This window comes from Octopus bimaculoides, chromosome 11, assembly GCF_001194135.2.
Source record: "Octopus bimaculoides isolate UCB-OBI-ISO-001 chromosome 11, ASM119413v2, whole genome shotgun sequence".
In the NCBI taxonomy this organism is placed as follows: Eukaryota; Metazoa; Mollusca; class Cephalopoda; order Octopoda; family Octopodidae; genus Octopus; species Octopus bimaculoides.
In genome coordinates, this window is record NC_068991.1 from 72,544,684 (window position 1) to 72,557,445 (window position 12,762).

A 12,762-nucleotide genomic window follows, 5' to 3' on the forward strand; every position below is an offset into this window, starting at 1 on the left:
TTAAATTTTGGTAGCAATGAATTCACTCTGAAAGAAATGTTTAAGTTTTTAGCACACATGAAATAAATGTTATTAGTATCTCTCAAAGGACTTGAAAAAACATTTATAAACATTCTCTTTTTATCCTGTTTTACTTTGTTTATCTCTTGTTCTTTTCTTTCTTCTTTGCTCTTTCCTTTTTTTTTTTTTGCTATTTTTTTTCTATTTCTTCAGTGCATGAATTCTAACCTAAGATAAACTTTATATCTAACAGTTAATTTTGTTTTTGTATTTGATTTGCAAGATTCTTGATGTGAATTTGTATATTGAAACGCTTTTTGTTGTATCTTGGGAGGGTCATTATGCCAATAACAAACACACACAAACATTGGTTCTACTTCATTTCTTTTATTATTATTATTATTAGTCATTTTGTTCAAATGATTAATCAAACAATTAATTACTTGATTGATTAAATGTTAATGAATTGACTAATAATTTTTGATATAGACACAAAGTGTGACATTTGGGGAGAAGAGACTAGTTGATTAAATAAATCACCCCCAGTGCTTGACTGTGAACCATGGTCGGTGAACTGTGATAAGTGAACTGCAATATGGCGAGGGATTACTGTATGTAACTGCAGGCATGGGTGTGTGGTGATGAAGCTCACTTTGAAACCACGGGGTTTTGGGATCAGTCCCACTGAGTGGCACCGTGGGCAAGTGTCTTCTACTATAACTCCAGGCTGACCAATACCTTGTGAGTGAATCTTGTGAATTTCACACAATCTTGCTTCCCAACCACATAGTTCCGGGTTCTATCCCACTGCATGTCACCTTGGACAAGTGTCTTCTACTATAGCCTCAGGCCATCCAAAGCCTTGTGTGTGGATTTGGTAGATGGAAACTGAAAGAAGCCCATAATATATATATATATATATATGTATATATTTATGTGTGTGTGTCTGTCTGTACCCCCACCATCGCTTGACGACTGATGCCGGTATGTTTATGTCCCCGTAACTTAGTGGTTTGGCTAAAGAGACCGGTAGAATAAGTACTAGGCTTACAAAGAATAAGTTCTGGGGTCAATTTCTTTGACTAAAACCCTTTAAGGTGGTGCTCCAGCATGACCACAGTCAGATGACTGAAACAAGTTAAAGGATATAGATATGTGTATGTTTGTGTTTGTCATCACTCTCCTACTGCTTGACATCTGGTGTTGGTTTGTTTATGTTCCTGTAACATAGCAGTTCAGCAAAAAAGACTAATAGAATATGTACCAGACTTTAAAAAAGCAACACAAAAACATAAGTACTAGTGTTGATTTGTTTGACTAGAACTTTTCAAGGTGGTGCTCCAGCATGGCTGCAGTCCAATGACTGAATCAAGTTAAAGATTATCGAAAGAAAAAAGAAGATATTAAATAACAGCAAAAGAAAAAAAAAATTACCCCTTAATTACATTGTTTATAGTAAATCTAACCACAAATTATTATTTCATATAATTTTCTTAGTTATGTCTATCTTTATTAATGAAAATCAGTAAGTTAATAGTGAAATAATCGTTAACTTCATCTGAAACATAGAAAAATATTTACTCATTCTATTATTTTAAAATGAATTCATTTTCAAAAGCATTTAATGTGATTTCTATTGTATGTCAATGTTATTATTTTCGATATAAATCCATTAATTCTGCTAGATATGCAAATTACTTTATAATTGCTTGCAATTTTCTGAGAGCTTTTTCTTTTAAAAAGAAAACACAGCATTTTGAAGTCAAGTAATAGCAGCTGATATTGTTGTATATTTAGCCAAATAGTGTATATAATTTCAAATAGTTGATATACAACAACTTTTTATTTTTATTTTTCTATGTGATTCACTCATTGGACTGTGGCCATACTGGAGGCTTAACTGAACAAATTGACTCCAGTACTTTTGTTTAAGTGTATTATTCTGTCAGTCTATTTTACTGACTCACTAAGCTACAAGGAACATCAACAAACCAACACCAGTTGTCAAGTGTGACTGAGACAAACACAAAAAACATATGCATATATGTACATACATATGCACACATTTATATGTGTGTGTATGTGTGTGTGTGTGTGACTTAAAGGTTTGGTCGCCGTTTAGTTACATATTTAGGAGTTGGTTATAGATTTACTTATTGAATTTATTTCCTGATACAGTTGTACATAGGGTAAATGTGTTTGAAAGTTGTAGTTTCTTTGGTATGTTTGTTCCCTAACAACACTTATTTTAGTGTTGTTGACACCACTGGATTAAATGGTACTGCCCAGGTGTCAAAACCATAATGATATCCGTGGGGCAGCTGATGATGGAGGTATGTCGGATTGTTGGTATGGCTGTTTTTGTATGTGTGGAATAGGGTTAGAACATGTCCTTTTGATATGTATATATATATATATATATATATATATATCATCATCATCATCGTTTAACGTCCGCTTTCCATGCTAGCATGGGTTGGACGAACCATGGGTTAATGTTAGCAGTTTAAGTACTGAATAGCAATCTTTATATCTTACTTAATGTGGATATATTTAAGAACACCATAATACTGTGGTATTTGTCTTGAGAAAGTCTGGACATGTTGTGTCTGCTGCTATTTCCATGCTTTTTAGTACTATACCAGATGTTTTCTGAAGCTGAATATCACAGTATTATGCTATTCTTAAAGTATATCCATGTTAAGTAGGATATAAAGATTGATATATATGTGCGTGTGTGTGTGATAGGTTTCTTTCAGTTTCCATCTATGAGAAACTCTCATGAGATGCTGGTCGCCCCAGAGACTTAGTAGAAGATACCTGTCCAAGATGCTGTGTAGTGGGACCGAACCCAGAACTATGGTGGGAAGCAAATTTCACGTGTGCTTTTTTATATATAATGTAATATCTGTATATATATTTGTAAATTGTCTGTCTGTATGTCCATCCTATATTCAGAAACTACAAAATGACTACCATAAAGCCATATGCATACATACATACATACATACATACATACATACATACATACATACATACATATATATATATATATATCGTCGTCGTCGTCGTTTAACGTCCGCTTTCCATGCTAGCATGGGTTGGACGATTTGACTGAAGACTGGTGGCCCAGGAGGCGACACCAGGCTCCAATCTGATTTGGCAGAGTTTCTACAGCTGGATGCCCTTCCTAACGCCAACCACTCCAGGAGTGCCAATTGAGATAGATATTAATAATAATAATAATAATGATGATGATGCCCTGATATATATATATATATATATATATATATATATACTGATAATAGGGAAAACAAAGAATTTGAACATTCAGACTTTCTGCTTGGTTTATTCATGATAATTGTCCAACACGTGTTTCGATTGTATCAACTGCAAATTGCTACGTACAATTGAAACACGTGTTGGTCAATTATCATGAAAAAACAAAACAGAAAGTCTGAATGTTCAAATTCTTCGTTTTCCTTGCTATCAGTATTGTGATTTTACACTCTAAGTAGCCAGGGAATAAGCTGTAACATTGGATGGTAGTTTTTAGGATATACACCTTAAAATGGACCATTGGAAGAAACTAGCCTTGGCACTTTACATAGAGTAATGCGTTATCTGCCTGGATATTTATATCTATCTTCTTACTATATATTATTATTATTATTATTATTATTATTGTTATTATTATTTATATCTATCTTCTTACTATATATTATTATTATTATTATTATTATTATTATTATTATTATTATTATTATTATTGTTATTATTATTATTATTATTATTACTATATAATAATATATATATATATGGCTGTCAGCAGTGAGCTGGTAGAAACATTAGCATGCTGGACAAAATGCTGGGGTCGATGTAATCAACCGGGTTCATTCCCCCAAATTTGGGGCCTTTTACCTACAATAGAAAGGATTGTTGTTTTTATTGTGTTCTGAGTATATTTTATTTATAATCTAATTTAAATTCTGAAATACATTTCATTCATGATAAATTAATATGTAACATGTCTTCTCAAAGAAGACAAAAAGTAAAACGTAAAGCTACATAATAGTAACTTCCAAGAATATTAATATAAAAAAAATGTAATTACTGATCAATATCCAATCAAACATTCACAAGTATTTTGGCTGGGAGCAATAATTGATATATTTGTTTTATTAAGGAATTCTAAATAAAGTGTCAGCTAATTATCAGCTAATTATATGATATGAAAAACTGATTGGGAATAGATATAATTATAAGACCTGCTGGTGAATTTATTAATTATTAATTATTAATTATTATGGTTCACTTACTTAAGCCATAAACCTTCTGAAGCTTTTTATAACATATTTATTGATTTTTTTAAAACTGTGATTGGTAGAAGATGGGAAGCACTGCCTTGGTTTTTACAAGAAGTGTCCCAGATAAGGGAGAATGATGTTGTTGATGTTTGGCTTGTGGTTGGATGTGTCTTTAGGAAAGTCTTTGATCGACAGAGAATTCCAGAAAATTTGGCGCAGGAGTGGCTGTGTGGTAAGTAGCTTGCTTACCAACCACATGGTTCCGGGTTCAGTCCCACTGCGTGGCACCTTGGGCAAGTGTCTTCTACTATAGCCTCGGGCTGACCAAAGCCTTGTGAGTGGATTTGGTAGACGGAAACTGAAAGAAGCCCGTCGTATATATGTATATATAGATGTGTGTGTTTGAGTGTCTGTGTTTGTCCTCCCAACATCGCTTGACAACCGATGCTGGTGTGTTTACGTCCCCGTCACTTAGCAGTTCGGCAAAAGGGACCGATAAAATGAGTACTAGGCTTACAAAGAATAAGTCCTGGGATCGATTTGCTCGACTGAAGGCAGTGCTCCAGCATGGCTGCAGTCAAATGAATGAAACAAGTAAAAGAGTAAAGAGTATTCTAGCAAAGATAAAAAAGGCTGGCTGGCTGGCTTGTTGGCTGGATAGAGTGTGTTCTTTACTATGTGTGAGAGATGATACACAGTAAGGTTGCTAGGAGGGTGAAAAAAGATGGGTGGGTCTGGTTGGTGTAGATATGCAGTTTGCTAGGACAAACAATTGTAGCAGTGATAGAGAAGACACAGTCCACTCTTTGAGCTACTGGTTCACATTGGTCAGGGATTGAATCTTTGCCAATCAGTTGAATAGCTAAAGCTGGTTGAGAAGTTAGCTGAGCTGTATCTGACAGTGTTAACAAGAAACCTTATCATAGTTTTAGTTATTTTGTTGATGGGTTTAAAACCACTGTCATCTGGTCGTTACATTAATTTAGCTGAGTTAACATTAGGGCTGGTCATCAATCTGCGGATGACTGTCCCACTTCTTCCAAACTTTTACAGAGGCCATTAAAAAGGTCATGGATACTGCCTTTTATTTTTCTTATTTCTTTATTGCCCACAAGGGGCTAAACATAGAGGGGACAAACAATGACAGACAAAGGGATTAAGCTGATTACATCAACCCCAGTGCATAACTGGTACTTAATTTATCGACCCCGAAAGGATGAAAGGCAAAGTCAACCTCGGCGGAATTTGAACTCAAAACGTAACGGCAGACGAAATACCGCTAAGCATTTCGCCCGGCGTGCTAACGATTCTGCCAGCTCGACGCCTTAAATTTTTCTGTTAACTAAACTGATTAAAAAGAAATTTAATTTAATTAACTGTTCATTATTGACATGATGTATTTGACTTACACCTTCTTCACACACACCACTAAAAAGACTTAGGGGTAGACCTCAGGGTAAGATGGTTGAATAATGTCCATAACCTTGATTGGTATTACTGGGGGATCCAGTTGGAATATTTTCTAGTTGTTGCTTTTGCTATGATACTCTATAGGACATGTCTGAGAACTCTGCCATTCATGACCCTGACAGAAATAATGGACACCGAAAGTAGTTGGATTATAATAATACCAATTGTTTAATTTAGATATCAATTATTTTTATGGAGAGATACTTTTCCTAAAACACCTACAATTTTCAGAATACAGTTTCTCTTTGTAAATATGTAGCTTAAATGTTTCTATGCTTAATTGGTCAATGTTTAAATTTATGTTGAATTTGTTTGTGTAATGTGTGCATGTGTGTGTGTGTGTGTGTGTGTGTGTGTGTATATATATATATATATATATACACACACACACACACACACACACACACATACATACATACATACATACATACATACAGGGTGCAATGGGTAAATTGTCACCATTTTACATTTTTTTATTTTATGCATGTGTATTGTTCGTTTTTGATTTTGTCAACTGCACAGTATAGTAGGGTCAGTTGAGCACCATCTGTGAGAAAAATAGCACCATGATGTAATTCAGTCTGCTAGAAATTTGAAAATGACATGCTGTACTGCTTGACATTTGCACTGGAAACTCCAGTACTAACATTTCAGAGTGTTTGGGTGTCAATCTGAGGACAGTGCAATCTGAGGACATGTACCAAGAGTGATGATAATCAAACACTCAGTCAACATCATGGTGTTTGGAGTGATCACTAGTGATGGCAACGTTATGCCTACATTCATCTTCCCACATGGCCTCAACCTCAACAGAGAGGCCTACATCAAGTGCCTGGAGGAGGTAGTGCTGCCCTGGGTAAAGAGGGTGGCTGCTGGAAGACCCTATGTCTGGCAACAGGACTCTGCACCATGCCACACTGCAGGAGAATCCAGTCATGGTTGTCAGACAATTTCTGCAACTCCATTACTCCTAACATCTGGCCAACTAACTCCCTAGACTGCAACCCCCTTGATTATTATGCATTGGGCGCAGTTGAGCGGGAGACCAACAAAACTTCATGTAACACTAAAGATAAACTGAAGGCAAGGATTATTGCAACATTCACCAACTTAAACAAGAAGACCATTCAGAAGAGTTGCAGGAGATACCAAAGTCGTTTGGAGGCCGTGGTTGAAGCCAATGGCGATTTTTTTGAATAAATTTACTCTTTAATATTTCAAGATATTTTTATGTAATTCTGGTAAATATATCTGTTACAATGAGATGTCAGCATTATTTTCATTTTTGCGTAATTTAGACGACGGTTTATTCACTGCACACTGAATATATATACATATATGTATTATATTTTTATTTTTATTTTATGAGAAAGTGTTATTCTTCATTATGCCTTTGTTTTCATTATCATTGTACTTCAATCAACTTGTTAATTGTACTTTAACACAACACCAGCCTCTGCACGTCGTTTCAGCTTTTCATTTCACTCCCTACACAGCTCCAACTGGTTTACTTTAATTCAAAGGCATCGATAACTACCTTTGATTTTTTATCAATATTTTTATGTAACAACATCTTTTCATTGAGTAAACTAAATATACTTTCATTGTTGCCAGCTAAAGGTTTATATAACCATCAGAATCTTCTCTGAATATTATTTTGTTCCATAGTCATAAAACTAGTTATCACTGATATCACTCACCAATTCATATGCATTGCACATTTATAAGTTTCCACTACGTTAAGTACTATATTTCAGGGAGTTAATTTACTGCTTCGCATGTAAAGAAGTAGAAATTATTCTTCTCTAGAAAGATAGTATCTCATTCTACCGTTTTGCATTAACATGGAATTTATGTTAAGGATTTCCAGCTAATTTATACGTAACTCAACAACCAGCTATTCAAATGTGAGTGAGTTAGTGAGTGTGTGTGTGCATGTGTGTGAGTGTGTGTGTATGTGAGTGAGTGTGTGAGTGAGTGAGTGAGTGTGTGAGTGAGTGTGGGTGAGTGAGTGTGTGTGTTTGAGTGAGTGTGTGTGTGTGATTGATTGTGAGTGAGTGTGTGTGTGTGAGTGTGAGTAAGTGAGTGTGTGTGTGAGTGAGTGAGTGTTTATGTGTGTGAATGAGTGAGTGAGTGTGTGTGTGTGCATGTGTGCATGTGTGTGTGTGTGTATATATATATATATATATATATATATATATATATATATATATATATATATATATATATATATATATATATATATATACTTATGTATATGTCTGTGAGAGTACATATATGCACACACACACACACACACACACACATATATATATACATACACACATGATGCATATACACACAAACATTGAAAAATATACTTGGATTATTTCAAATATAACACATCTTCATAAATGTAAATATAATTTTAAGAATTGCAATTAATTAATATTCTTTAAAGATATACTCTTTTGGTTCAAATTGTTTATTTTTGTTTGTTTTATTTCCTGTAGGAGAAAAGCCAGTATAACAGGAAGTCCTGGTTCATCACCCCTATCAAGTCCAAAGTTGTCTCAACGTGCTACACCAACTAATAGCCCTACTAATACTCCTCCAACATCCCCAAGAATCACCCCAGCACCATGGAAAACTCGTCTTCATACTATTAAAAACAGTTTTCTGGGATCTCCTCGCTTTCACAGACGCAAACTTCAAGGTATTCCCTACCACAATGGCCTTCTTTTTGAAATGGATCAGATCTCAGGTGAATTATATTATAGGCATGTAGGAGTTGAAAGCATTGCTGGTTTGCAGCTGCTGCATGACCCCTGGACACAGCCTCGCTGTAACCCCTTATTACCAGCTCTTGTCACTGCTGTAATTACTGCTTTACTAACAACCAAGCCAAACCTTAACAACATTCTGTTTTTATCTGAGATTTGAGTCATTTTTCTGACATTCTTACCATTCTTTATTTTTGTGTGTAAAACATTTTATGAATAATGTTTTTTTCTGTTGTCGTTTTTGTTTTTATAAATTACTTTGTTTTTAAATTACTTAAACTAAAACTTACAAAAACATTTTAAATAACATATTTGAAGTCTGGTAATTCACATCTAAGTTACTATATAAGTAATTGTGTAATTTAACATATAATGATATTTTGGACAGACGTGGATCGTGAGATCTGAAGGGTGGAGGTGATGCTAGAAAAGAAAATGTTATGTCTTAAGTAAAATAGTTCCATTTAGGCATTAAAAAGAATGGGACCTAGATTTGATTTACTGAAAACTAACATCTGCAGTTTTAGGGGATTTAATTGTAAATTACTGAAAACTGAGAATTTATCATCATTATTGCTAATGATGCAAGACTATATGTGAGATGTTAGTGTTAAATTTTGGGGAAATTTTTCAGAGGGTTGTGGAAAGTAGTGGGTCAAAAGATTGCTTTGAACTTTTTGAAAACATGGCAACCTCTCTAGTGCTGGTGCCACAAAAATATTGCATGCAGTTCATTTTGTAAAGTGGTTGCCATTAAGGAGGGCATCCAGCCCTTCCTATCAACAACCAATTTACAGTGTTTTATTTTCGCCGAACCATAAGTGAAACCTTTGAATGAAATGTGGTCCTCTGACCCACCTAGAAGTGTAGTAACAACTGTGCAACCCTTATCACAATGCAAAGCAGATATAAAACATTATTGGTGATGATTTTGAGTTATCTTGCAGTGCAGGACAGAATTCTCTTTACCAATATCGCATTTGAACTTGTTATTTATTGAGATCAATAATCATTTTCATCAATAATTTATTGTTTTAAACATATTTTATTTAGGGTTATTCCTATGTTACCAAATTGCTCTTTACTGTGTAGAATTGTACAAGATATCAGCAATTTTCCACTTTGGTTCTGGTAAAAATAATTAAATAGGTGAAATAAAAAGTTAACAAGATGGAATTTAAATAAATGTTAATTATTTCAGTAGCTTTCTGAAGGTATTTGTTGCTAATTTTTTTCTAGCATATTTAAGTGTATATAGATGTATGATGGTATGCATGCATGTCTATATGGGTGTGCATGTATGTGTGTGTGTGTATGCTAACATTTCATAATATTTATGGTTACTGTTTCCAGTGTCTAGTCTTCACTAATGTATATGTATGTGCATGTGTGTGTATATTATCATCATCATTGTCTTCATCATTATCTCCACCATCATCACCATCACCACTACCATCATCACCATCATCATCATCAGCATCATTGTCATAAGTTGACATCCTCTTCCTATGCTGGCATGAGTCGGACAGTTTAACAGCGAATGGCAAAGCAGAAGACTGCACCAAGCGCCACCGTCTGCTTTGGCATGGTTTCTATGGCTGGATGCCCTTTCTCATGCCAACCACTTTACAGAGTGTACCGGGTGCTGCTTTTTTTTTACATGACAACAGCAGCAGCAGCTGTGAGGACACCAAGTAACCGGAAAGGCAAGACACCCCCACCTTGACTGAATAGGAAGTGGTATTGGGGGGGGGGGGCTATGTGTCAGGTGATGAGAGGTTAAAGTATGAATATCATCATCATCATCATCGTCATTTAACGTCCGCTTTCCATGCTAGCATGGGTTGGACGATTTGACTAAAGACTGGTGGACCAGATGGCTACACCAGGCTCCAATCTGATTTGGCAGAGTTTCTACAGCTGGATGCGCTTCCTAATGCCAACCACTCAGAGAGTGTAGTGGGTGCTTTTACGTGCCACCGGCATGAGGACCAGTCAGGCGGTACTGGCAACGGCCACGCTCAAAATGGTGTACTTTATGTGCCACCCGCACAAGAGCCAGTCCAGGGGCACTGGCAACGATCTTGCTCGAAAGTCCTTACACATGCCGCAGGCACAAGTGCCAGAAAGGTGACGCTGGGCACAGGTGAATAGAGTGACAAAAATAGATGTCTTGCAGTAGAAGAGAATTATGACTACTTTAGCTGGAGAGAGAGAGAGAAGAGAGAGAGAGAGAGAGAGAAGAGAGAGATAGTATAATATAGTGAAGATGTGATGGGGTGAGGTACACCCAACATACAGGGAGGTGTATGTAAGTGAAGTGGGACCAAGGATTGGATAGGGTGAGTGTGTGGGTAAGTTCAAGGGATTGTGAAGGGTGGTGGAGAGGGAAGAGAATGCAGCGAGCAGATGCAAATAGAGGGAGAGGGTGCCAGGAGGAGATGTTGTGGGGGAAGAAATCCAACAGGAACACATTGCGTGCACACATAATCATATTTGCATAATGATGAGTTGGAACATGTGAAGCTTTGCGCCCTTGAATGCACACAAATTCACTGCCCTCCCCCCACCTCCATTCCATTTCATAACTCCAGTAAAAAAGCATTCACTTACTATTCTGTATACACTTCTGTTATCTCCCGTCTCAATTTTGAGGAGAGGAGATTTAATCAACTATTTCACCAACCCCTGTACATGACAGCGCTTTATTTTATCGACCTTGCAAGGATGAAAGTCAATATCGACCCTTACAGGATTTGAACTCAGAACATAAAGGATTAAAATAAGCACAAAGTAGAAGAACCATGCCTAAAAGCTATTTTATTTGGGACAATTTCATTGTTGTCTACGGATTTTACTGTGGTCTTTGTATTGAAAGATATTTGTTTGTTTGCCATTTTATTGTATCATCTCAGATCATTCGTTAATGCTGACTAATTTCTTTTAATTAATATTGTAAAATTTTGATTTCAAATTAATACCTGTAAATGTTAATTGTTTGGATGCATGCATTGCTATGGAAACTAAAATTGAAAGGTGACTAATTTTTGGTTGATTGTCACGAATTGGATGAAATTTGTATCTTATAGAATTCTGTTGACATGAATCAGTTATGACTATATGTGTTTAAATGTGTGTGTGTGTGTTTGTGTTTGTTTGTGTGTGTTTGTGTGTGTGTGTTTGTGTGTGTTTGTGTTTGTTTGTTTGTGTGTGTGTGTGTGTGTGTGTATTAGTGAGTGTGTGTGTGGGTTTGTGTATGTGTGTGTTAGTGTGTGTTTGTGTGTGTGTGTTAGTGTGTGTTTGTATGTGTATGTGTGTTAGTTTGTGTGTGTGTGCATGTTAGTGAGTGTGGGGGGTTGTGTGTGTGCATGTTAGTGAGTGTGGGGGGTTGTGTGTGTGCTTCTGTGTTTGTGTGTGTGTGTGTGCTTCTGTGTTTGTGTGTGTGTGTGTGTGTATTTGTGTGTGTGTTAGTGTGTTTGTGTACATATATATGTGTATACATATATTTACACATGTATACACAAACACACACACATACACACATGCACACATGCACACGTACATGCAAGACTACTTATTCAGAGTCATTGGATGGGTTGCTTTGTGGTAATTATTCTGGGTCTCTACACTCAGAGTTCAAATCTCACCAAAGTCAACATAGTCTTTCATCCTTTCAGGGTTGATAAATAAAGTACCAGTCATGTTCCGGGGTTCGTTCTTCTCTTTCTCTCACTCTGTTTTTCTCTCTTTCTAATTTCATCCCTTTGTGGAAGAAATCAATTCTGGTCACACCTGGCAAACAGTGGGCTCCACCAGGTCTAAAGATGGCCAGGTCATACCATATGTCACAATGGTGTCCCTATGGTTCCATCAAGACATTGAGGGCCAAAAGTAAAGCAAGGCAGATATGTGTGTGTGTGGTGGGGTGTATGTATGTATGGTTGGATGACTGTATGGGAAAAAAATAGGATAAACACATATGCAGTGTATACCATAGTTTTCCTACACACGTATCGCCATTGTGGCTGTTTTGCATTTTCTGCAACGGGTGCTCATAGTACATTTGAATGCATATCAACGATGGTTCTTCTTACCATACACACAGGCACTACTTATATACACACACACATGCACACTTAGCAGGATTTTATGGTTGGATGCTCTTCCCATTGCCAACCCTTATCTATTTTTCAGGTAAGGGATTTTTTATTCCACATGTCTTC

General features: G+C 36.1%; 1 protein-coding gene across 10 annotated transcripts in view; it reads left to right on the forward strand.

Moving 5' to 3' along the window:
• LOC106875082 (serine/threonine-protein kinase BRSK2) overlaps positions 1-12,762 on the forward strand; it is a 305,025-nt gene that overhangs the window by 264,142 nt on the left and 28,121 nt on the right. For 8 of the 10 annotated variants that reach the window (XM_052971926.1, XM_052971931.1, XM_052971927.1 and 5 more), the window contains one exon: positions 8,270-8,520. In XM_052971926.1, coding sequence (XP_052827886.1) covers positions 8,270-8,520 — 251 coding nt within the window. The remainder of the gene's footprint in view (positions 1-8,269; positions 8,521-12,762) is intronic. The other 2 variants (XM_052971929.1, XM_052971935.1) reach the window with 1 other exon arrangement.